Source organism: Cicer arietinum, chromosome 7 (genome assembly GCF_000331145.2).
Source record: "Cicer arietinum cultivar CDC Frontier isolate Library 1 chromosome 7, Cicar.CDCFrontier_v2.0, whole genome shotgun sequence".
Classification (NCBI taxonomy): Eukaryota; Viridiplantae; Streptophyta; class Magnoliopsida; order Fabales; family Fabaceae; genus Cicer; species Cicer arietinum.
The window spans coordinates 6,132,112-6,159,683 of NC_021166.2; the positions used below are offsets into that span (position 1 = coordinate 6,132,112).

The 27,572-nt window shown below is 27.9% G+C and overlaps 2 protein-coding genes across 3 annotated transcripts; both read left to right on the forward strand.

Moving 5' to 3' along the window:
- Positions 1 to 11,453: 11,453 nt before the first annotated feature.
- On the forward strand, positions 11,454 to 14,447 carry LOC101514622 (uncharacterized). 2 transcript variants are annotated; one of them, XM_004508369.4, is made up of 4 exons: positions 11,454 to 11,804; positions 12,751 to 12,791; positions 13,277 to 13,574; positions 13,791 to 14,447. In XM_004508369.4, exons 1-4 carry the CDS (start codon positions 11,726 to 11,728, stop codon positions 14,102 to 14,104), a joined length of 732 nt encoding a protein of 243 aa, XP_004508426.1. In that variant the 5' UTR covers positions 11,454 to 11,725; the 3' UTR covers positions 14,105 to 14,447. The 2 variants fall into 2 exon arrangements, with proteins under 2 accessions (XP_004508426.1, XP_004508425.1); XM_004508368.4 differs by having other exon boundaries at positions 11,456 to 11,804; positions 13,274 to 13,574.
- A 3,403-nt stretch (positions 14,448 to 17,850) lies between these two features.
- LOC101515157 (monogalactosyldiacylglycerol synthase 2, chloroplastic-like) lies at positions 17,851 to 21,307 on the forward strand. Its single transcript, XM_004508370.4, has 8 exons — positions 17,851 to 18,672; positions 18,977 to 19,149; positions 19,413 to 19,574; positions 19,692 to 19,833; positions 19,927 to 20,151; positions 20,336 to 20,398; positions 20,619 to 20,693; positions 20,776 to 21,307. Exons 1-8 carry the CDS (start codon positions 18,271 to 18,273, stop codon positions 21,031 to 21,033), a joined length of 1,500 nt encoding a protein of 499 aa, XP_004508427.1. The 5' UTR covers positions 17,851 to 18,270; the 3' UTR covers positions 21,034 to 21,307.
- Positions 21,308 to 27,572: the final 6,265 nt, after the last annotated feature.

A 27,572-nucleotide genomic window follows, 5' to 3' on the forward strand; every position in this document is an offset into this window, starting at 1 on the left:
CAATAAACATGGACTATTCTATCTTTTTTATATTAAAAAAACTGTCATTTTAAACTCAAACTTTTTCTCCCTATTTATTGTAGTTATTTTTAGATTTTAAGGTATGTTTGAATTTACAATTCTTTTACACTAAAATTAACGGAGAGAAAACTTGTTAATGACTACATGGATGAATTAAAAATAAGTGTACTTAAAATTTGTTTATCTATTAAACAAAATGACTTGCTCTAGTCTCATACATGCGGAAAATATATTTTACAAATAGTTTCTCTTATTTAACATTATTAAACACTGTTTTACATTTTTTACAAAAATATTAAGTGGTCTTTCTCTTCACTTCTAATCAATCAATAATTTTTAAATTCTTTTACCCCAGTCTATTAATAATCATAGTTATTCTTTTGTTACAGATTATAGATATAGATTAAGGACAGTGATGAGAATTATAAATTCTGCTCTGTATATATAAGAATTGTAAAATGTGACTTTCCTATTAAGTGAAAAAGTCACTTCTTATACTAAATATGATAATTTAAAATTGTGATGCTTCAATATAATTTAACCACTTTTATATACATACATAAAAAATTTAATTTATATTGATAAAAAAAAAATTAAAATCACAGTTTTTTGAACAATTGGGTTCATGGATAAAAAATAAAAAAAAATAATTTCTCGAATCAAACTACTTTTGTTTTGAACGGGTATGTTTGAGTTAGACTTATTAGTGGAGAGAATAAATCGAGTTGGACGAAATTGTGAGAATTGATCATGACTTATAAGAAAAACTAAAATTTAAGTTTGACATAATGCAAATTATAGTTTTTTAAGTATTAGTCTGATTTTTAAAAAATATAATATGACTTATTAACTTACTTAAAAAATAAGTAATGCAATATATATTTGAATATACCAATAGACCTATGAATTGGAGTTAAATATTTTTTTATATTTAATATAAATTTTAAAATAATTTAACTTTATATGACATACTTCAATTTTATTCTATAGTAATATATTTAGTTTTGTCAAAAATTACATTAATTAGTATAAAGTAAATTATTAAAAAATCAGAAGACATATAAATTAATATAAAATTAAAAAATTAATATATATAATAATAGTAATAAATATTTTCATAAATAATTCAATTTTATAGACTTCAAATACTTTTTTTCATAACTTACCATTTATAACAAAATAAAATTCTAAAAACACTTTAAACATGTCTATCCAAAAAAACAAAAATTGATTCTGATATATTCCCACGTCTAGTCTCTACCCCTATCCTGAATCCTGATCCGGTGATATCCATAGGGATATGTGCAGGCTGCCTGACAGTTCCTATCTCAAATTCGCATTTTAAACGGATATATGCCATGCCTTTCTTCCCCACTAATTATTTTTAGCTATCGATTCCTCCTTTCTTTTTATTTTCTTCTTATCCTATCTCAACTAGTTCCGACGTATTTTCGCCATTAACTATTTTGTGCCAAATTTATTACATTCTTTTTACTCAATATTTTATTAGATTCATAATTTTATTTTATTTTTTTGAATTTGTGAGGCTTTTGACAACAAATTTTTGAAGACTTCTTTTTTTTTTATCATAATTAGATAATATACTATCAATGTTTTTATTAAAAATATGATTGATGACATTCGGCTGTCGTTCAGTTCAAATCAACTTAATCATACATTTACGAGGTGGCGTAAAGTCATTTGCGGAGTCAGATTTAATATTTAGGGACTTTGACCAAAATTTTAATACTTACTATAAAAGAGATTTAGTTTTTTAAATGTTCTAGGTATGACCGGTGTGATTTTAAATATATTAAAATTATACACATCGTCCATTTTATTAGTAACATCTCTGTTTATTATAATTTTATAATATAAATGATTAATAAAAAGACAAATTTAAAAAGTAAATTATTTAATGAAAATATATTCAAATATTAAAATGATTTATAAAATATGCATTTAATTATATTTTTATGTAAATATTGTTTAATAATTAATTTACCATATAGGGCACATAATAATTGACTATATATATCTTTAAAAAATTAGGAACGGTGGCACATTTTTGGTCCCCCTTCCCTCTACCTATGTCTGGAGATGAGAATAGGTTAAGTCGTCCGTCAGGAGTTTATGGTCTGACCTACTTATGACCTAACCTATTTAATAAAAATGTTATGCTCATGCTATTTTTAAAGTCTATTTGTTTAAATAGGCCAAATTCAGACTTATAAAAAGTCTATTAGGCATGACAGACCGCCTTATGTATATTTTATTATTTATTAATGTTATTTTTTATTATTTTATTAATAATAATATTTTTTATTTTAAATTATATCAATTAGACAATCACTCAATAGTCATTCTATATTCGGTAGTCGTTCTATATTTGATAGTTGTTCCATATTCGACAGTCATTTAATTAGTCAATCACTCAATAGTCGTTTCATATTTGAGAGGTAATAATGAGTGCGTTTGTTTCAGAAAAAAAAAATATATTATTTAAAATAAAAAATTATTTTTTAGTGTTTAAATGATATTGTTTCATATTTTTTAAAAATTATTTTTTATTTAATATATATAGATATTATATTGATATTGGCATATGAAGAGTATCAAGTGGTACCAGTAGAACATTTAAATGTTTTAATGTTAATAAAGCTTTTAAATATGCTTCCAATGCCTATCATTTGTTGCTCAACAAAATTATTTTACTAATATGAACATTTAAAAATATTATACTTAAATTTTTTTCTCACAATTTGTTCCATTTGCTATGAATTTTCCACTTAATTTTTCAATAAAAATTTAAATTTGCCCATTTCTTGTTAATTTTCAATGATTGTAGTAAAATTTGAACTTTGCTTTCTTAATTTTATTTTTATTTTAAATTTATTGTATAATAATTGACGTCAAAGATCCCAAAATAGAGTTCAATGTATTTTATTTTATTACAGACTTTAACTCTTTTGATTTAGATATGGAGAAATTGTTTTCGAAATATCAAATCTTATTCTTATTTCTATTTAATTGATTTAATTTGATTATTATTTCAATTACTGTAACAAATATTTAAGTTTTTTTTTATTTTCTCATATTAATATAAAATAAAAATATTTAAATTAGTATTTCAAACTGCAATAAAAATAAATGTCAATAAAATATTGATATGAAAGTTAACCTTATAGGATTTAATATGAATATTAAAGAGTTATATTATTTGAATAAAACTTAAAATAATTATTTTAGAGAATGTGACAATGTGGACCACATTTAAGACACCAATGTTGTGATGTTAGAGATGCTCTAAGTAGAAATGCAATAAAAATGTTTTTTTCTTTCTTTCTCAGATGTAAAATAATTAAGTCTAATTTAATTTAAAATATTAAATATGAAAGGGCCGTGTAATTTTTTACTGTTCCCAAAATACCTCATAGTATTTAAGTATTTACCATCATGCAAATTAAGGGAGCATATTGTGTGTGTAGTGTAATCGAACCACTTTCCTTTTCATGTTAGTTAGGACTGTGTAGTGTGACACACTCCAAATCATATGAAACTAATATTATTCAACTAATCCATTTAAAGAAACAAAGCTTCAAATTTCAATAACACCATAGAAATTCACATGGTTTGAGTGAATGAATTAAGCTGAGTGTGCGCTGTCATGGATGGTGGAGGGTCCGAAAGAGACCATTTGGTAGGCATCGAAGGGCATAATATTTGTGTGTAATTGAAGTTGGAAGCATTTGCAAAATAGAAAGGTAGATCCAAAATCCACATTTGTGGGACTCTTGTCGCCTACTTAAGGTTTGATTGGTGGAAGTTTTGATGGGGTCGATCGTTTCATTTGTTTGATGTTTGAAACCGCATCTCGTGTGCTATTGTGCGAATCTTCCTCCATGGACTTGGGTCGGAACATTATATTTGCTAATTACTTATTAATAAATAATTTTCCAACCATGTAACTCACAACAAAATTATTATGTTCTGGAAAATTATTGTTTATTGCCTAAAAAATTATAGTAATAAACTCGATTACAGTCACTGACAGTTGTACCGTGAGAGGATTTAGGGAACCCGTGTGTATATATATAGACATTTTAGTTTAAAGGGACAAATTGTCTAAGTTGGAGATATTGAATGAGGAAAATGATCAATATACATAAAGTTGTAATTAATCAATTCTTTGAATTTGTCCTTTTTTTTTAAAGATCTAACATTTTTATTATGTTTTCTAAAATATTAAACTAAAAAATATTAATATTGATGTGTCATATTTTAAATGATGTGATATATGATATGATAATATTAACTAATTAATACTCATAAAATTAGTTGATAGCTTATATGTTATATCTATTAAGCTAATTGAAGTGTTTGTAAAATTAATAATTCAACTAACTTAAAAATGTAAAATAACATAAAAGACATTCTTAATTAAATATACATTTTATTAATTAATACTCAAAATATTTTCAAAGTATTAGTTTATTTATTTTTTATTAATTTAAAATTTATTTCAAATATTAATTACTTTAAATGTTAAATCATTTATAAATAATGTAATATTATCCTAAATAAATTATTTATTCATCCAAATTAATTTTTTTTATTTTAAATTATAATAAATACATTATTTTAATTCATTTACTTTAAAATATTATTTATTTAAATGATTTTCAATTTTAACTTTTAAATTATATAAATTATTTATAAATAAGTTATTTATTTAAAAATTTAAAGAATTTTTTTTTTAAATTATAAAGGGTAAAAATTAAATTTATTTACACTAATAAAGATAAATTTAAAAGAAAAATGATAAACTATAAGTTATAAGTTCGTTTGTCTGTTTTGTCAAACATAACATAGTTAACTCTCTATATTTATAATAGAGTCTTGCATATTTCTTCTTCCCACAATTTAATGTAAGACTTGGATAATTTATTTTTTTAAGATTTGTTTGGGATAATTTTCTCTTTCATGTTTTGAAATTTAAAAAATAGTTACAATTGTTTATACCGTCCCTTAACTTAATTTTAGATAATATTTTAGTCAATTTTTTTTCTTTCAATTTGATCATTTATTTTATTTGATTACAAAAATTCAAAAATATGAGTATATTTAAAAATTTAAGTTATAAATTTGATTAAATTTGCATTATATTGAAGATCATAATTAATTTTAAAGTTTTGTTTGAAAATTTGGATGAATTTTAAATAATAATAATAATAATATTTTAAAACATAAAAGATTAAATTATCTACTTAAAATTAAATAAAAGACTAAATTGAGAAGAATAAAAAAAAATAAAGGACTCAAGTGTTATTTTAAATTACGTTAAGGATCACATGAGCAATTATGCTCAAAAAATAAAACAGTTTTAATTATAAATTATTTTTCAGTTTTCAGTTTTTTAGACTGTAAAAATTATTATTGACAAAAAAGTAATTAAGTGTAAAATGATAATATAAATGACAAAAATAATTAGGTCAAAAATGATAATAAAAAACAACGATTTTAAATTAGAAAAATGCACGTATAATGAGAGAGCTACTGTCAAATAGTAATCGGTAATATATAATACATTTTATTTTGATAATAAAATTCAAAATTTACTAATGTGCTACGCCGCACAAATATAAATGAGTTTAGGGTATATTATTTTTATTCATTAGAACGAAATGACTACTATTCCTACCCATAAATGTCCATCAACACCAACAATCACTTTGTGCTATCACTATCAATTTGATAAAATAATATAAAATTTTGATTCACTTTGTAATTAATTAATAAAAAAAACACACAAGAAGATATTCTACTTGTGTTAGAATGTAGGGGTTTTTTATAACCAAATGTTAATATTTTTCATTCACCATGATTTAAGTTATAGTTATTTCCCCTTCAACTTCTTCAAATTGTTAACCTCAAATCAGTTAAATTTAATTTCTTCAATTTATTTAATTTGTTAATCCCAAATCAGTTAAATTTATTCAATTTGTTAACCTCAAACCAATTAAACTATTTTACCTGACGGGAAAACTTTAATTGTCTACGAATTATGTGAATTTTAGTTGTTTTTTATATTGAAAAAACAATATTAATTAATTTAAATTGTAGAGTAGATTGTTCCAATACAAATTCATATTTTCTAAAAACAGAAAAGATAAATATGTGAACAAACTAACACCATTCAAGTTAATAACGTAAAACAACAACATAATATAAAATAATAATTTTTCTACAAATATGATAAACGAAAGAGTTTAAAATATCCATGCCTTCAAACTTGTAACACTAACGAAAAAAAATCATTGATTAAAAGATGAACATTACATAAAAAAAAATGTTGCACCAAAATGAAAAAAGATAATAATATCACACCGGCAAAATCACAATAAAAAATACGAATGAAAATTTAAATTTATGTAACATTAACTTATTTAAATAAAAAAATAAAAAAGTAAAAAAAAAATACTAAATCATTTATCTCGAATTAAAAAAGAAAATGAGAACTAGTGATTAAATTTGAAAGACTGCTAACGTTTGTGTATTTAACATTTAGAAGGTTTAAATTTGAAAATAGGACATGATAGCATCAACTTGATGATCAAAATTCGAGCTAAAATATCACAAAACTGGCCCCAAAAAAACTATTTACATATATTGTATGTATTTATTAATAGATGAAACAATATCGTTCACGCAAGCTTATATATTATAATATGTCTATGTCATCTTAGTTTAAAATTTTAAAACCGGGAGAATGTGTCAAGAAGACATATCGTATAGTTGCAAAAGATTCGATGGAGGATCAACTTTTTATAAATCAGAAAAAAGTAAAAGATAAGAGAACAATATCATATGGGATGAACACGTAAATATACGTTGGCACTTACTCTTTGGTGCCTAACTAACGATATGTATGATAAAATCTGGTTTACAAAAATAATATTTTACTCTTTGAATAAGTATATATATATTAAAATGGTGAAGGGATAATTTTTTTATTAATTAAAATAAAAATAATAACTATTTTATAAAGGTCTGGTATTTGAATTCAATATTTTAAGATTATAAGACTAAATTAGTATTATTGATCTAATACCTCAAATATATATTCTAATTCTAGTTAATTATAGTAAAATAAAATGTCGGAAAACAGAAAACAAAATAAAATATAAAACGTTTTCTAATTAATATTTTTAATAAAAAATAAACAGTGGTGGTAAATAATAAATTTAGAGAGTGCCACAAATTAAGGTTGATTACTTGTCATTGTGTTACACAATATATTTGAGTGGCCAATGATGAGTTTGGAGAGTACGTGTGGATTTAGGTTGATGGAAAGCATGGTTTGAGGGGACCAAATGGAGTGGACATGAAGGGTTTTGAGTTTATGCAGACATCTAACCCTTATCCACTCAAGAAAATTCAATCTACACGTTCCATTAGTAGTAGTACTCCTTGGCTTGTATATATAAATGTCTAAATTAATCCGTGGTGATTAAACAATTTTGATACTCTTATTAAGGTCAAACTTTGATATATTGAAATACATATTGAATGGTCTTTCATACTTTGTTTTAGACAACTTTTTTATACTAATTAATTATTATATTAATATTAATAAAAATTAAAGTTCATTCGTGGGAGAATAACAACATTGTTGATCAGTTAAAAACGTTGAATGCGAGAATAGTGGGTAGTAGCACAATTTTTAAACGTGTCAATTTTTTACATATATAATCGTGGAGAGTTTTTTTTTTTGTTTTTTTAATAAAGAAGTTTATTTTATTTTTCCTCGTGTCTTTGTCTGTCTTATATTATAAGCTAATAAATTAACGCATTAGCCCAAGTTGTCAATTGAGTACATACTACGCACGGATATTGCTACGAAACTTCTTTCAAGCTGTGTTGGCAGTTTAGATTACCTACTAGTTGGTGTATTTTTTATTTGGCAAAATGTTTCGTAGAAGCTCATAAATTCAATTGAGTACTTGAGAGTTACAAAAAAATTATCTGATATGTTTGTAATATAACAGGAAAAGAAAAATGGAAAGAAAATAAGTCATTTGATGGGTATATTAGTATATTTTAATATAAGAGTTGACTTGATTTTGTAATGTGATTCTATAAATCACTGTAATTTTTTCTATTTTATATCTTATTGTAGATTAAACATATATTTAATAAATAATAAAAATAATCAATTTGATTATTGAAATTATAGAATTATATCAAAATAAATTTAACCACGTTAAAAAATATCAATTTAAAAAATTGACAAAAAGATTAATATTTTTAATTTAAAATATATTAATTTTCTCTTATTAACGTTTGATTATAAATAAGGTTGGAAGAAATATTTTTAATAATTATTGATATAAACCATTGATTGATGAGAGAGAAAAAATTATAGTATGGAATTGTATTGCTATTGCTAATAAGAATCATTGTTATAATAGGACTTTTAGGACTTTTATATTCGATGAACCTATAGCTAAAAAGTGTAACTAAATAACTTACTATTTTTTTTCAATAATACATATGTTTTTATAGTGGTAAATTTGTTGATAGTTGTTGTTATTTATTCAATACCTCAACAAGTTCGAACATGTATACTACAAATTTAGTTTGAAAATTTTAAAATAAAACACTGAAAAAATATCGAGAGAAAATAATCTGAAATGTCAGATAATTGTTGATTAAAAAATATTAAAAAACATCGATTAGAAAGAATATGAAATATACTTAAAAATTAATTATTTTTATTTATTGATAGAAGTTAAAATTTTAATTAAATTGATAAAAATAAATGAATTAGAAAAGTAATAAATTTATTTAAAAAATTAAAAAATAATTATTTTTCTGTGATATATATTTATTTTTAGAAAGGTAGCTTTTGTACCCCTCCAATTAAATCTATACTCCCCAATTTGTTAAAAATCTAAAATTAACCTTAAAAATTTCATTCATATGAGTGGTAAAAAGAAAATTATTTTAAAATCTCACCCCTCAACCTCAAGGTCCTCAACCAAAATTTCGCTTTCAAATTTTCGGTAGTTACATTTACAATACTGAAAATTTCAAATTTTCAGTACTAACCAAAAATTTTAAAACTTTGAAATATCCGGTAGTTATATTTTCTTTACCAGAAATTTCAAAAGTTCAAAAAATTTCTGGTAGTTATATTTTCTATATCGGAGTTTTCAGAATTTTGAAATTTCCGGTAGTTATTATTCTTAATTGGAAATTTCAAAATTCCGGTATATTAATAATTTTTTTTAATATTTTTTTTTTGAAATATGGATGGAGATCGTAAGGACATTAATTGTACACATTAATTGCTAACATGTCCATTTCACACATTAATTGCAATATCATATTAATTGCAATATCAATATCATTAAGCTGTCATCAATGAGAAATAAAATTTCCGCTTAACATACCAGAAATTTTAAATTTCCGTTAACATACTGGAAATTTCAAATTTTCGGTAGTTATAAATCAATACCAAAAATTTTGTTTTTGAAATTTCCGAGAGTACAATTTGAAATTTGAAATTTTCAGTATATATTTATAATTACCGGAAATTTCATACTTTATGAAAATTTTGATAAAAAAAAAAGTTTTTCAGTACTCACTTTTTCGAAAATTTCAATTGTGGCAGAATGGATGATTTTTTTTTTAGTTTTACTGTTTTATTAAGGATAATTTAGATATTTCAACCAAATAAATTTTAAATAGGAGTATATAGTTAATTGGGGGTACAAAAGACATTTCATATCTGTATTTTTCTCGGAGGATTTGCAACCCAATAATGCATTTTACTAATAATTGGGCTTAGTCCTGAGGATTTGTAGCCCAATAAGACATTTCATTAAAAAAATCAAAACACATGAATGTGATCCAGAACGAAAAACCTATTCCAAATTTTCCACCTTTCGGAAAATACTCATTTTTTGTAAAAGATTAAGAATTCTATAATTTTCTGGAAATAAATGTTTAAAAAATAGTTCGGGATTTTTTAAAAGGTGAAAAATTAATAATTGTGAATTTTGCATATCTTGCTTATAACATTTTTAAGAAAACAGTGTCGACATTAGTTTAGGTCATGACCGACCTTGTACATAAACATGCTTGATTACCTCCTTTTTAATTGGTTAATGTCAAAATAATTACTTTTATTAAAAACACATCAAATGTAAACATACTTTAGCACAATAACAAGTGGGTAGATAATGTCTATTAGATCCTAGTATATATAAAGTATAAGAATATCTTTCATTCAAAATAAATTATGTATTTTTTACTAATTGACTGCAATTTTCGATCTTGAATTATTATTGACAAAAATTTCCTTGTAATCTAGTACAACAAGTTTATTATAGATCTTTAAGATTTTCATGAGCTTATTGAATCCAGTCTCAATAAACTTATTCTTTTCATGACTTCGTGGATGATTTGCATTTGATCCAAAATAAATGATTATGGGTCTCCATTAATGCTTCAAGTTTCTCTATCTTCGAGTCTAAAAACATCATTGTATGATGAACATGAGTGCCTTTGAGATGGAAATAAAAAAAATAAAATTCAATGAAGCTTTGATAAAAATTTTATTAAAAGAAGATTAATAATGGATAAGCAGATAATTATGCTTGTCATATTATGGTTCTTGATTTAAGCCATCAATAAAAGATAAATAAAAAAAATAAATTAAATGATATTAATAACGATATTCGCACATGCAAATATCTTAATATGATAGTAAATTAGTAAAATTGATATTTTATAATATTTTTTAGATTCATATATTATGAATTTTTTGGATATATTTTATTTATATATTAATATTTTAATGTTTATTTGTATCAACAAAATAAAAAAATTCTACATAATTGCAAAAAATAAAAATTTATTTATAGAAATGATTTATTTATTTAAAATATAATATTTATAAATATTCGTTAATATCCATCCATATTTAAAAACAATTATAGATATTCGTTAATATCCACCTATATTTAAAAACAATTAAGTGAATGTCAGAATAAAAATAAATAAAATATAAATATGATTTTTATACCGACAGATGAACACTATTTATATTTATAAATTCTCATTATTAATCATAGTAAAAAATTACAACTAATTAAATAGTAGTACATTGTATGAGTGTAACTAATAACTAACTACCAAATTTAACTAAATAGTGTATCTAATATAAAGTTTGAGTCGTAACAAAAATAGTAATATTTACCTAGAGTTTACTCATCTTAAATTTCAATTATTAATAGCGTCATCAATTTTAATCGCTCAAATAAAATATAATAAAAAAAAATGTATGAAAAAATAAATTGCGTGTTTGAGATAGCATATTCCTAACCTTTTAGAAAAACAGAGGTAAAGTAGGATCTACGGAAGTTGATGCCATTACCAAAACAAAAATTAGTAACATGATCGGTCACACAAGGTTGTTTGTGTTTGTGGTTTGTGGTTTGTCATGACTATGATGACGTGTTCCCTATCAAAAAGACATTTTTCTATTGTTTTTATTTTCGCTTTTTCGCCGCATAACCATATATATAGCAAACTCCTCCTCCGTCTTACACTCGTGAGTCATTCTCTCTCAACCATCGAACCCCTTTTCTTACTTTTTTTTATTATTTATTATTTTAAATAAATTAATTAATTTCGAATGGGTAAACGGAAACGAACTTCTGATTTCACTCACTCCCAAACGGATCATTATCCACCTTCTTCTTCCTCTTCTGCCGGTACGTTTCTTTTTTCTCTTCTTTTCAACTATATTTCTTCGTGTAGCAATGTAATGTCCAATTTTATCAAAACACTTTTCTTTTTCGAGTGTTTATCGTTTTTTTCTCATGTTACTGTCACTTGTTTATTCTTCTCTATTGTCTTTTAACAAAACGAAAACAATCGCCTTTATTTCTATTTGATTTTAATGGGGTTTCAGGGTTTGGTTTTTAGCTTCAAATTTTTTTATTTTGGTTCTTCTATTTTCCCCCTTTTCAAGTTTTTTTTTTTTGTATATGTCCGATCAGCATCTTTAAGAATTTTACGGAAATGGATTTTTTTTTTATTTATTTTTTATTTTTTTATATTAAAGATATTTTTCGAATCTAAGATCAGGGATGATAAATAAATGCAATTTCGTTTTTACTTATTTTCGGGCCAGATTTTAATGTGTTTTACTTCATGCAACTGCCATAGATAATTCTGATTGAACATCAAAAATTTGAGGTCAAATATGGTGGGTGTCCTTTAATTTTGTGTGTATTTATTTTTGAAATGTAATGTGCAGAAGTTTAGAAGATAAAAATTAAGTGAGATAAAGACATACATGAGAAAATTGCTTATTTTCCTTTTTCATGAGTCCAACATCACATTGCATATTCATTTGTTATGCAACCAATGTGAGCCAACCTGCACAAGTGTGTCAGCAGATTGTGTGCCATAAAGTGAATTTATAATTTAGATTTTGACTTTATGCGCTACAGTTTGCATGCTATGGTTTTTGTATACCTGACAATGACATGTTGATTGCATTGTGAATATGTCTAGAAAAAAACAGGACAAATAGTCCCTTTATTATTTTTTTCCTTGTGCTATTTGTTTTTAGTTTGTATACTTCACGATGTGTGTGATTGATAAGCCATTTTACTAAATTATTGTTGTCCTTTTTTATCAATACTGCAAAAGCTATTCAATGCTCTTCCAAGATGGAGCTGTTGTCCGACGAGGTTGGCTTTCTTTTCTCATTCCTTCAATATGATAAACTAAAAGTTCCTTCAATTGAAGTTACTCTTCTCCTATCATCATTCATATTATTTTTTTCTAACAACACTCATTGATATAGGGTCATACATAAATAAACTCGCGCAGTTACATAATGTAGACATATGCTTAGCTTTGGAAGTAATATGAACGTAGTAATTCAAAAGCATATCGGTTGCATCCTTTTGATCTCATTGCACCTAAAATTGATATGATAAGTGTTGTTAAATAGCGGCTACAGCAGCGCGCTGCTATAGCGTAGTGGAATTTAAAAAATCACTGCAATATACTATTTAGTATAAAATGCTGTATAATAGTTGCTATACTGGTGCTATAGCATTGTTGTGTAGCGAAATTTGAACAAACTACTATTTTAAGCAATCCACACTTGACAACATTGGATATGATTAACTTATGTCATTTGTCCTGTCTTTTCCCCTCTTTCTAGAAGCCTTCGTATTCAGGCGATCCAGGTGCACTCCCTCTGCCGTCTGCATTGAATATCACAGATGGATCTATGAAGCTACTTAATACGCATCCAGCTATGCCGCATCATCATCCTCAGAATCTTGGTCGTTCAATATTTTTGAAACGATCTCGGTATTACTATGGACACCAGTATTCTCGACGCAACTCTGCCAATCATGCCAACGCGTCTTCTTCTCGTGGCAAGGGTACTTCCTCATTGGATGACAAGCTTTCTTTCAAATTGGCTTCTCAACCTAACTCATCGTCCAAACAACACACGGGTATGTGTATGTCTTCTATGCTTCTTAATTTTCAATCTTTTTGGTAGTGCTAAAGCTAGTTTAGATTCTCTATGCTTTGCAGAAGAAATTTACTAGAAAAATCACTTTCATTTTTGAATGTTTCCGCATATGCTGTGTGTCTTGATACTAGTGTTGAAGTTTACTAGGAAGATTGATTATTAAAGTTTTTTCTTGTGCAATTTTGATTTACTTTAGAATTCAGAGAGAAGACATTTTCTAGGCCAGAGAGAATCCGGTCAAGTTCTTTCGCAATGGATTCGGTATCACCGGAAGTAGTGAAGATGGTTTGCACGATATGTCAGAAGCCGCTGAGACGGAAATTTAACTTCATGGGGAATTCAATGTCTTGCAATGAACTGGCAGTCGTGGCAGTTTTAGTATGCGGTCATGTTTATCATGCCGATTGTTTGGAGCAAAGAACTTGCATTGAAGAACTACGTGACCCGTCATGCCCTATGTGTGCAGGTTTACTCTTGCAGGATCATGATGACTGTAAAGGACAAGAATAGTTTCCAAGTAGATGAATACTATTACAACTTAATACTGATCAACAAAGTACTAGTAAAGGGATATAGAGTTTTATGGAAGAATAACAAAAATGAAAGATAGTCTTTTTTTGCTGCAAATAGACTATATAGCTAGGATGAAGATCTTGTTTGACTATCAGGATCTCTGCATTGTCCTCAGAATTTGTGGATTAGGGAGAGTTTGTGTAATTTCTTTAATACTTATTCTTTTTTTCAGTATGCACATAGGGGGCTGTAATAATTTTATGTAACAATTGAATGTTGATGCAGAAATTTGAGTAGCTGTAAATGTTTTAGAATTTAAAGGATATACTTGTTCAAATAATTGTTGGATCTCCACACTTCATGGATATCATATTTTAATTTTCAGTTGCTGGAACTTTAATTCGATTAATCTGAAGTGAATAACTCATTTTAGAATGGAAAGTTTTGTCATAATAAATAATGAGTTTGTTGAAGTAATAATTTTGATTTTTTTTACACCGTACACTTTACTCACTTTAGGAGTTAAATTTATTCACGGATAATGACATAGATGACATCCTTTTTTTTTCATTCCATAATAGACTTGTATATATGCTTTATATATTTTGAACTTCAACAACCTGTATATATGCTCCCATTTGAAATTATTACTATTACAGCCTGGCAGCTTGACACGGTCCCTTTGCCAACCAAAGTCATTAACACTAGAAAACTAGTCACTAAACTAAACCACAATTACACGCGCATGTAACACCTCAAATTTAATCACGTATATACTACTAGTCATTCTACTTATGTTGTACTTGTATGTGGTCTTTTTTCCTCCTACCTTCGCTTTGGAAAATATGTGCACTTGTTTTTGGCACTACTACTAGTCTAGTCATTTTCATGGTCAAGGGAACCACACCTGGTAAAATAAACATAGAATATGTTCCTCGGCGCAAATTGGCGTATTTTGGAGATTTAACAAATAATGCCAACTTTTACATTTGCCCCACAACATCAGCATAATCCACGGGATATTCTTCACCTCTAATTTCAAGAACTATTATAATTATTGTTATTATGCCCCAATGTTCCTTGACAACACATTATTGATATTTCTAAACTCTAATATTCCTACATGTAATTATCAAGTAAAAAATCTTGTAAATTTTATGGAGCGTAATTTTTATGAGTTTAATTTTCATACATTAAAAAAAAGTGTAAAATATTATACACAGTTAATAAATCATGATCAATTATGTGAATAATTTTATAATAATTATGATAAAAATTAAATATTATTAAAAATTTAATAATTGTAATTGATTTATAATGTAAAAATACTTTACAGTGTCATAGTATATAAATTAAATTCAACTTTTATTCATTGTGACATGTAGAACTATTTGACGTTGACAACCGACACAATAAAAAAATGCTTTGAATGAAATGTCAAAAAATAAAAGTTTATGTAATGCTTTTTATGAGTTTTTATTTCAATGGATTCTCTAAAATCCTATTTGAGGGAGGAATTGTCGAAAGTTAAACGTGAGAGTCTCTCCCCCCAAGATTTAAACATTAGTTCACCACCCTGTAATCTCATCCAATGCTATGACTTACAAAATGTGGTGAAATTTGAGTTACAAATCAAATTATATATCTCATGGTTTGGGGAGGAAGTAAAAGATAGCAAAATGTCGTTGTCATGATTTTTTATTTAAATTATTGATAAAAGAAAAATAAAGAAACGATAATTGAATCATATTGATAATATAAATGATAAATTAATGTAAATAATTAATTAGTTGGTGTAACTAACTAATCAAACTAACCAATTAATCACTAAAATCTCTAATATTCCCTCAAGCTAGAACATTTTAGTAGATTTGGAAAATGTCAATAAACAAATATCAAAAGAAGACATTGGCTAAAATAAATTTAAAATATCGAAAATTATTCGATTAAAATGAATTCAAATTGCCGACTTAAATGCCAAAAAATCATCGACAAAAAATTATGAATATTCAATTAGACTAAAAATAATGAATTTATTTTCCTTTTAACTATCTATGATCTTGATGAATAGAAGCTAGGATGCAAATAAGACTTTTTTATTATTAAGAATATCGCAATTTTTTTTTGAAGGAATTCTTTTTTGTTTGAGACTATAAACATTTTGATGCAGTCTTATCATTATTTTTTATTTTGATGTTTTTAGGATCTTTGTTCTTGATCTCCTAAATTCTTCATCCATAATATTTTTCTTTTCCTAATCGATAGACTATATTTTGTAACGGTAACTTTAGTTTATTGTTTTTTTTTTAATTGCCATACATATTTTACTTTTTTTACACCAACTCGACTTAAAATTCAATTGATTTTTTTTTTTCTGTCAGACGTCTATGATCTGTCCTACTTAAAGGCTGACTTACTATGATCTGTTTAATAAAAATACTATGTTCAGATTTTTTTTAAAGCATATTAATTTAAATAGATCAGACTCAGATTTATAAAAAAAATTATTAGGCCTGATATATATATATTAACATTAACATTGTTATTTGTTAATAACTTATTATTTAATGAGTAAAAAAAAAGTAATTTTATTAATTTTTCTCATGTTTATTATTTTGGCAACACCATATTGTTGTTATCCTTGATCACTAATGTTATTTCATCAATATTCTCGATCTTCTTATTATCTATATTGAACGAAGTTTTAGCCTATGACATATGTAATAATAAACACAAGAAGCCTTTTTATTATTCAATTAACTCATACAACTGTGATATTTCAATTTTGAATCCGAGACAAAACGTCAAGTCTAACAATATAAACAGTTTAACTAGGACTTAAGAATATAATATAAAAACTTTTTACTCTAACATCCATGGACATATGATTTTAGATATAATTATAATAAAAGTCAAACATTTTTAATGATATACTAATTATATTGACCGACAATGTAAATTTTTTTACCCTAACATTGAAAAACATATGATTTTAAATATAATTATAGTAAAAATCATATATATCTAATGATCGTGATTAATTACTAATATATAATTTTTTTAATTATATTAATAGTGTATATGAATTAAATAATTTATTCTTAAATTTTGTTATTTAACACTTTAACTAAAAAAAAAAAACTTTAACTAAAAACAAACACTTTAAAAATCTAAATATTATATTTTTCAATAACTTTTTTTTAATAAGATATATCTAATGATTGTGATTGATTACTAATATATAAATTTTTTAATTATATTAATAGTATATATCAATTAAATAATTTATTCTTAAATTTTGTTATTTAACACTTTAACTAAAAAAAACACTTTAAAAATCTAAACATATATTTTTGAATAACTTTTCTTTACTTTAGACATCTTTAACATAATCCTACTTTTAATAAACGTTGAGAAAAATATTTGGTGGATAGAATAAATTGATCGGTTTTCATTAAACTATTTCAACCTTACTCTACCTCATTTCAAACGTTTCTCAAGCGAAAAAAAAAAGACTTCTACCGCATTAAACGTTCCATCTACACAAAAATCCATATAAGCCCTTATCACGCTTATCTACCAACGGCGAAGTTCAAACATAGCAAAGGGCAAACTAGTCCAAGAAAAAGTCATTTTCAACGCGAAACCAAAACACATGATGCAAATACGCAAAACCAAGAGGACACGACAGCAAAACAAGGAGCCACGAATGATTGAACAACTCACTCTTTCAAACCAACAACAAAAAAATAAAGATTCGAATCTTCCGCTTAGAACATTCCAATTTTCATCACAAAAAAACTCTCCATCCAAATCCAACGGTTCAAAATCTACCCAACCTCAAAAAAAAAAAAAAAATTCCACAGCATAATTCTTTTTTGTTTGATAGAAAATTCCATACTCCATAGCATAATTGTAGCATCACCTCACAAACAACACAAACATTGTTAACCTCTCTCTCGTTCCTCCTAATTCGCCAATTCCAAACCAATCATTTCCATTTTCGCTCTTTCTCTCTTCTCAATTTTGTTTCTCCTAACACACACTTTCTCTCTGTCATTCTTTTCTCCACCGCGAGAAAAACAATAACCTTGTTTCTGTGGCGGGAACGAGGTTTGTTTGACCGTTACTCGTAAACAACAACTCTGTGCCTTTTTGGAGACATGGAGGAGATTTCAGACGTGTCACCAAAAAACTCTGGAATTGTTGTTTCAGATGTTGTAGTATCACCAAAAAACTCTGATGTTGTTGTTGTTTCAGATGAATCATCACCGAAGAACACTAATAATGATGTTTCACCGAAAAAGTCTAGTGTTTCAGATGTGTCACCGAAGAAATCTATAGTGGAAAAAGTGTTTGGAGGATCTAATCAAGGAAGCAGTAGCTTTAAGGGTCAGAGTTCAAAAGATGGAGACAACGAAGAAGGTGGCATGGAACTCATGGAAATTGGTGGACAAAGAACTAAAAATGTTTTGATTCTTATGAGTGATACTGGTGGTGGACATAGAGCTTCTGCTGAAGCTATTCGTGATGCCTTTCAAATTGAATTTGGTGATGAATACAGGGTAGGCTACTAATTTAATCCCACACTTTATTTTTTTACTTTGAGGTGTTTCTTAATTTTGGATCTGGTGTAGCTTTTGGTCCATTTTTCATAGAAAAAATCGTGCATTCACTTCAAATTATGTTACAATAGTTTATTTATTTATTTATTTTGTTTTTGTGATCTGTGATATTTTTCTGTGGTTGACATGTTTTTGTCGTTTCTTATGTTGTGTTTAGGCGAATTCTGTCTTTATGTATAGTCTTTTTCTTGGAGCTATTTGCGCAGCTATTTGTTTTGTGTGCTGATGTTTTGAAAATTTTCAGATATTTGTTAAAGATGTTTGGAAGGAGTATACAGGGTGGCCATTGAATGATATGGAAGGTCAATATAAATTCATGGTTAAGCATGTTCAGTTATGGAAGGTGGCTTTTCACAGCACATCTCCTAAATGGATTCATTCTGTGTATTTGGCTGCTATAGCTGCATACTACGCCAGGCATATTCCTCTTCTAATCCTTTTTTTTTTTCTGTCCTTTCATGATTAATTCACTTTGTCACAATTCATTATTTGAGAAGAATTGCAAGTAATATCAACAGTTGATAAACTAATCAACTTTTGATGTAACGTGTATATCAGCAAGACATTATTAATGTGTTCAAATATCAATTATTGATTTTTTTCATCAATGTTTGAAATTATTTACTTAATTAGACATTTTATGTTTATGAAATCATAAAGTAGTGTTTTCTAATTTTCAGAGAGGTGGAAGCAGGGTTGATGGAGTACAAGCCAGATATTATCATAAGTGTTCATCCGTTGATGCAACATATTCCACTTTGGGTTTTGAAGTGGCAAGGTTTGGAAAAGAAAGTTATTTTTGTCACTGTCATCACAGACCTTAGTACCTGCCATCCTACTTGGTGAGAATTCATGGTACTAGTTTTTTTTTTATTTTTTTATTTTTTATTTTTTTATTTTTAATTTAAAATATTGCATTAAAGTCCAGTTCATTAATTAATGTTGAACCTTTTTTGCAGGTTTCATCCTTGGGTGAATAGATGTTACTGCTCTTCAAAAGAAGTGGCCAAAAAAGCCTTACAAGAGGGACTTGAGGAATCTCAAACCCGAATTTACGGCTTGCCTATTAGGCCTTCTTTCGCTCGTGCAGTTCTCGTTAAAGTATTATATTATCCATGCTCATTGAAAGTATAACAAGTTCTGTTTTGATGGAAGAGTGGAACCTAAAATGTTTTTTTCTTTAATTGTATATAGGATCAATTAAGAGAAGAACTTGAGATGGATCCTGACTTGCCAGCAGTTTTGCTGATGGGAGGTGGGGAAGGAATGGGTCCTGTTAAGAAAACTGCAAGGGCTCTTGCAGAATCACTTTATGATAAAGAAGCTGAGAAACCAATAGGGCAGATTGTAGTCATATGCGGTCGCAATAAGAACTTAGTAGCGGCTGTTGAAGCTCTTGAATGGAAAATTCCTGTTAAGGTAATTAATTTATTTGCTTCATTGTCAATGTTTATTCCTCATTTATGCATAATAATTAGCTCTTAGAAGAACATATTGCAAAATAGTTAAATTTTACGAGCTTCTCGATACAAAAGACCATGTTTTGACCTCTGATGTCTAGTAAGTGAATAGTCAATGAAACTTTATTTCTTTGTTTGTGTAGGTTAGAGGATTTGAGACCCAAATGGCCAAATGGATGGGAGCATGTGACTGCATCATAACAAAAGTAAGTTATACTGATTATTTTCTCTAATGCTCTTTTATGCAAAAAGTTTCAATCATGATCCAGGCTGCGACATTATATTATTTGATGTCTTGAGACCGTAATAGTCGCATTTGACTGCAATTCTGTGCAATATATTAAAAAACGTGATTTAAAACCTTGCTTTTACGCGCTACTTTATATGTTAGCATAATAAGCTTATTGATTCTATGAAATTTATCAGGCTGGACCAGGTACAATTGCAGAAGCATTGATTAGAGGTCTTCCTATAATTCTCAATGACTATATCCCTGGACAGGTAAGTTAATAAATTTTTCTCCTCGTTGTTATTCTGTCTTTTTTGTTCCATCCTATGAGCTGAAATAGTAATGAATACACAGGAAAAGGGTAATGTGCCTTATGTGGTAAACAATGGTGCCGGTGTGTTCACACGTAGTCCTAAAGAAACAGCAAAAATTGTGAAGGAATGGTTCAGCACAAAACAAGATGATCTGAAGAAAATGTCAGAGTGTGCACTTAAAATAGCGAACCCAGAAGCCGTGTTTAACATTGTGAGGGACATTCATGAACTTGCTCAGCAACGCGAGCCATCAGCTTTTCCTTACATGTTGACCTCATCATTTACTAGCATAATCTAATTGATTGATTATATTTATCTGTTCATCTTTCTTCACAACCTTAGCTTCTTTTTTTGATATATTATTTCCCATTAGAATTGACATGTACAGTTAATTCTTCAAGTTACACCATTCTTTATCTTAGTGGCTTGGTTTTGCTATCATAAGCTAAATATTTTGTAAACAAGCTGTGGTTTTAGCAGACTTGGAATTTGTTTAGGATGTTTGTCTTGTCTGTAACTGTGACATGGTTTAACATTCTACTGTGCATATCAGTCTAGTGGTTTTTCTTCTATTCTTTCTTTCTTTCTTTCTTTCTTTCTTTCTTTTGCTATGTAAATTCTTAGCTTCAAAACTAAAGTAGCTTATTGTTATAAGGTTGCTTAAAGTCAATACACAAGGTGATGATTGTATTTTATATATCCTCACAAACAATCTTAAAACGTTGAGACTCCAAAGGCATGACCAAAAACAATTTCACCATAAGCAAAGAAATCAATGACTTTTGCTTGAATTTGTTATAAAAATGAAAAATAGAAAGGAAAAATGAAAAGAGGAGTAAAAGTTGACTTACTATTATTAAAGTCAAATGTGCATTGATATAGACTTTTCAATTTTACCAAAGACGCTAGTGTATGGTAACATATATGAGCTAGAATTTTTCAAACAAAAGCTATGACATTTGTACTAATCTTAGGATGAGTTTCGAGAACTAGTGGCAACTACAAAAAAAGCAAAACAGAACAAGATTTAGAAAAGTGTTAGATAACACGTGACCGAAAGACTGGTAGTTGTTGACCCTTGAAACATTAGAAATACTATCTTATAACAATACATTTTTTGTTTGGTTTTAGAAAATGATAAAGTGAAACAAAGAAAACCACAAAAATAATATATAATGACATCTTTGCATACTAAGATTGTGTACTACTACTTAAATTTTAATTACAGGCGGGCATTGAGTATTTATTGTCAATCACTTAGTTGGTGACAGATTGTTATCATCCGAAAACACACACACATGATTGGTTGAGTCAGACAAAATAGCATCATGTTGTTTCGAGTCCTCCTTCATTGAGGATGACTTGATGAGAAATCATACTCAATTAAGTTGAAGGACATGTCGTGTAGTAAATAAATAAATAAAAATTTAAAGCCAAATATAATGTGAAATCTATTTGTAGCATTTGTGTGTTACCGCGTGCACCGTTTTTGTTGTTCGCACACTAATGTTTCCTTCTTCTACCCACAAGGAAATTAGTTAAATGGGATTATTTTTTATTTATCAAAGGGGAAATAGTATTAATTCAAACCAACGGAAATGGTTTCCTCATTTTCCATATAAGTGATATTTTCTAATAGAGAAAAAGACGAATTCAAAATAACGATATTAAAATTTGTTTAATGAGCTTTGTGTACAAGAAGATCAACATATTTATTAGCCTCACAATCAACGAAAACTACTTCAACATGCCAATGGCTAGCATGAATGAGTGCAATAATTTTTTCAACAACTGATTGGAGATGTTGTATAGTCAGGGACAAAGCCACGATGAATTATGTCAACAACCACTTTGGAATTAGGTTCAATAATATTCCAATGGAATTTCATCTAATTAGCAACGTTGAGATCATATAGAATTGTCCAACTTCCAGTCATTAGAGCATTTGAAAAGGCGCATTTCTTATAAATGCATGGAGAAATCTTTTTGAATGGTCGTGTATCACCTCCACAAGTCGAGCTTCCATTGCTAAGGTAATGAGACCCATCCGTGTTAACTTTTATAAACCTAGGGGAGACTTAGTCCAAGTTTTGTGACGTTTTGAGGTTAGGAGTTGATTCAGTTATGAAATTAAACTGTGGACCTTGTGATAGATCAATTTCCACAATTTATCCCCCATCGTAGAAGTTTGAGAGAAAATGAATTTGTTATAATCTTTCCACAACACAACCACATCAACACCAAAGAAAGTCCTCTAACCCCAAGGAGTATTTCCCACATCATCTAGAGATTTCAATCTAACCATGAAAAAAAGGTCAAGGTTAAAGAATTTACTTCAATGTTCTTCTTTAATAGATCTTGACCATAGTTTCTTAGTATCTTTTCAACCTATAAGGATGTGCATAATTGTTTATAAAGCATCCTCTTAGCTGCAATCTCTACGATGAACCATCTTTCAAATGATAACTTTGATTATAGCTGGTCAATTCCACTTTACACATTGGTAAATAAAGGGTCAATAGAAGCTTATGTAGGAACGTGACGAAGTATTCTATCCTTTTTCCAACCTGATTGGGAACTATAACACATCATTGTATTATTCAGTGCATATTAGGGAATAAGAGGGCCAAAATTTTCTACCAAGTTGTGATAATCGGGGATCCATCTATCATTCTAGAACTTGGTAGTGTTTCCATCTTTGATTATCCAAAAGATATTAGAACAAACATTAGGCCACACATTCACAATTGTTCTCCAGGTAGAAAAAGGGTTCGTTCTAATGGCCATGTTAAGCATGCTTTCTCCACCACACTTATATTTAGCCTTCATTGCTTGCACCCAAAGTTTTTCTAGATTGCCCACAAATTGTCAAATAAGTTTACACATATCTGCATCATTACCAATTTTCATGTTCCTAAAACCCAAGAATTTTGATATATGTGGATAAAGCATAGGTGCATCCATATATATACCAAAATCTTGAGTCAAGGAAATTCCACGCGTTTGACTTAAAATCTCTACCTATCACTAGTAGTGTTTTAGGAGAATAACACTTTAGATTTGAGAATATTAACTTTCTGTTCAGGATGGAAACAACCTCGATGACTTCTTTAATCATAACAACTTGGTCTAAAGAAGCCTCCGCCACCAGTATAAGATCATCATCAAAACAAATATGTGAAATCTTAGGACCTGTACCTCGATCAAACTTTAGTTGTCTCCATTTTCCTTACTCAAATAAGATCCTGGATTTTGTGACTTAGGCACTCCAAATTCAACACAAAAAGGTAAGGTAATATAGGGTCTCCTTGTCTAAGTCCTCTACTAACATTAAAGGAATTAGTAGTAGCACAATTCCATTTGATATTCATGGATATAGTAGAAATGCAATTCTTGATGACATTATATATATTAATTGAGATATGCAAAATTTTCAATGTCTCTATGATAAAACTCCGTTCAATGCATTCATAAGTTTTCTCGTGGACCAACTTCAAAATCATGAAATTCTTTTGGCATTGTATATGATTCAGGGAGTGAATCGCTTCTTGCAAGATTAAGATATTGTCTGTCGTAGATTTGTCGGGTATGAAACTATTTTGGTTTTGGAACACCACATATAACATAATCTTCATGAGTTTGTGATCAATAATTTTTTATAGCTCACGTTACATAAAGCAACAAGTCTAAGGTGACTAGCTCTCTAAAGGTTACCACATTTAGGAATTAAAGTGAGTACAGTTTAGTTTAACTCCCTAATTTTGTGTGGATGTTCAAAACACTCTAGAACCATTTTGTGAATAGATAGACCGAACGTGTTCCATTGCATTTTGAAGAAAATCGAATGGTAACCATATGAACTAGGCAATTTGTAATTTTCCATACTGAACAAAGCCCTTCTTGTTTCCTCCGGAGTAACTACAATTTCCAACATGAACTTATCAATTTCTAGAATAGAAGGAAACAAGCCGTTGTAACAAATGGAGTTTTCTGAGACATCAATGATTTATATAAATCCAAGTAAAAAACATCGTATGCAAATCGTTTTCATTATAGATCCAAACCTTATTCTCATCCAATAACGCTGAGACTTTGTTCTTCTTTTTGCGTTGAAGAATGGTCATATGGAAAGATTTAGTATTCTTATCTCCAAGCATCATCTATTTACTCTTAGCTTGTTGATACCAATAACACTCGACGCGAACTACTACCATATTATATTCATCCCACAACTAAGATTGAATATGCGTCAATCATTCATTATACCCATTTACCAAGACTTTACTAATGCCTTCAAGTCTTTTGAGGCAACGTTTCTTCCTTTAAAAAATATTTTCAAAAATAGAAATATTTCACTACTTCAGATTAGACGAAAGTCTATTGATATTTTCATTTCACCCTATGGAAGTGACCCAAAGAGTTTTGGATTTGAAGCTCAAATCCAGGATGATCAAGCCACGTTCTAAAGAACTTGAAATAATTTCTATCTCGTTGGACTATGTCCTTCTCATTCATTCTCAACCATAAGCCACAATGGTATAATGTTTGAATAGGAACATGAATAATTGAGTTCGAAGGAAACAAACACCGCCAAGTTGTGTTACAAAGAAATTTATCCAACCGTTCTTTAAGTTCACCCTCCTCCAAGTAAAAGAGTTACTAGTGATCGCATGTCCATATGACCACAATCTCTAATACACTAAGCAAACACAACACACAAATTTATATTAATAGGAGCATCTCCAACTTTTCATGTTTGAGTATGACAGTGATGAAATCCCCTCCAAGGCACCAGAGACTCGCTATGGATAGACTCAATTCTTGAAGTTCTTGCCACACTACTTCATGATGGCCCACATTAGAACTTGCATACACAATAATTAACACCCAATGTTAAGAAAGTTAGAAGCAATTCTTAGATGAATGCAGTATTGAGAAGTAACTATAATAGTAATTGAGGGGCACAAAATTTTTCATATACACCAAATCCCTCCAAAAAATCCACTCAATCTTTCTTACAACGTGTTCAACCCTATATATACCGTTTATTCTAGGTTCAAAAATAACAACAAATTTTAGGTTGTACAACCTAATGTAATCCTACACTAAGTTGGGGAAATGTTTCTCCCAACTACTCTACAATTCCAAACTAGAGAATTCATTGTAAGTAACTAGACAAAGTTCCCAACAAGGATAAGCAACAAAATTTCTACAAAAAGAAATCATAACTCACACAAAGGAGAGAAAAATTAAGTATTTCAATAATGTCATATTCGTCTAAGATACGGGTAGCTGCTACCTGACTCAATCCACAACAGATGTACCTAAATAATATTTAAATCTATCTGAAAAATGGTTGTGGAACTTAAGTTGTGATTTTATATAAAATAAATAAATAATAGCATATCTCTAAAACACTGAATATATATTATGACGGTAAGACAGAGAATTAATGTGTAAAATTTGGAAAATGATATCAACTGATGTCACAGAAAATTCCTAATGGGTAGTACTACTTTTAAAGGATACAATTACTCCAAGTGGGCAATAGTATATGACTCTACTTATTTTTTGTTGAAGGCGACGTGTTAATAATATGGCGACGAAGTCTCGAAGATGTGTGACCAATATATTTGAATTAAGATACATAATAAATATTGCTGTCAAAAATAAAAAGATACATAATAAATATCTGAAAATAATGTGACAAGACAGCAAGTTTGTCAACCTCGTATTAATATTAGGATACTGAGAAATGTACGCCATAAAATTATTATAATTTCTCCATTACATGAAATCAAATATTAATTAAAAAATATATCAACGACAAAAGAAGAATGTAGTTGAATTTTCCGCCTCATTAATTATTAGCTATTTTACTTAACAAAAGATAATAATTAATAGATGGCACACTCATGTAAAAAGTAAAAAATAATAATTAATAGATGGCACACTCATGTAAAAAGTAAAAAAATACATAGACAATCTCTCATGTATATGCAATCACAAAAATATTGGAAATAGGCAGAATGAAGTTTATAATTTGGCTAGAAATATAACAATTTTTGGGGTGAAAATCTAGAGATATAAAGGCATCATTGTCTTACAATTCAGTTTTTCATTGTCTTACAATTCAGTTTTTCAGGATTGAGAAGATTCAAACGATTGAGAAAAATAACAACCTCACACACTTCACTCTTATATAAGTATTTTCTATCTTAGAAATTTTAAATAGGGCATACAGATGAACCAATTAAGCCAACAACTCAAGTAAGATTAAGACTAATTTTTTAAATTCATTTATGTTTTGGTCGGCACGAGTGGGATGATTTATATTGTAGATTGTGTGGTTTAAAACTACAAATATATTGATTGATCATAATCTGCGTAACTATATTTTTGATTCACTATAATTTGATGCAGTTATCTATTTGAGTGACACTAACATAAAATTATCAACAATAATATAATTCTTTTGAAATACAATTTTTTTGAATTGATTTATTTTATTTTTATCCACAAATCAACAAATCAGCTAGTTTAACCATGGACTAAAGTAGACACCATTATAACTTCATTTTTATTTGTGGACAATCCAACCCATTCATCTAATATGTGGATATTTATGTCAAACAAAATGGACCAACCCATATAATCTTTATTCACCATGTTGTGAAAACTAGTCCATATCATTGAACTAAATCCCCAACTTTTACCCTTCATATATATATTAAAAAGAATTATATTATCTAAAACGAAAGCTGAGAAAGATAATTTCCAACATATTTTATCAAAAATAAATCTAATAAAAGTGTATATATTATTTAAAAAAGAGCG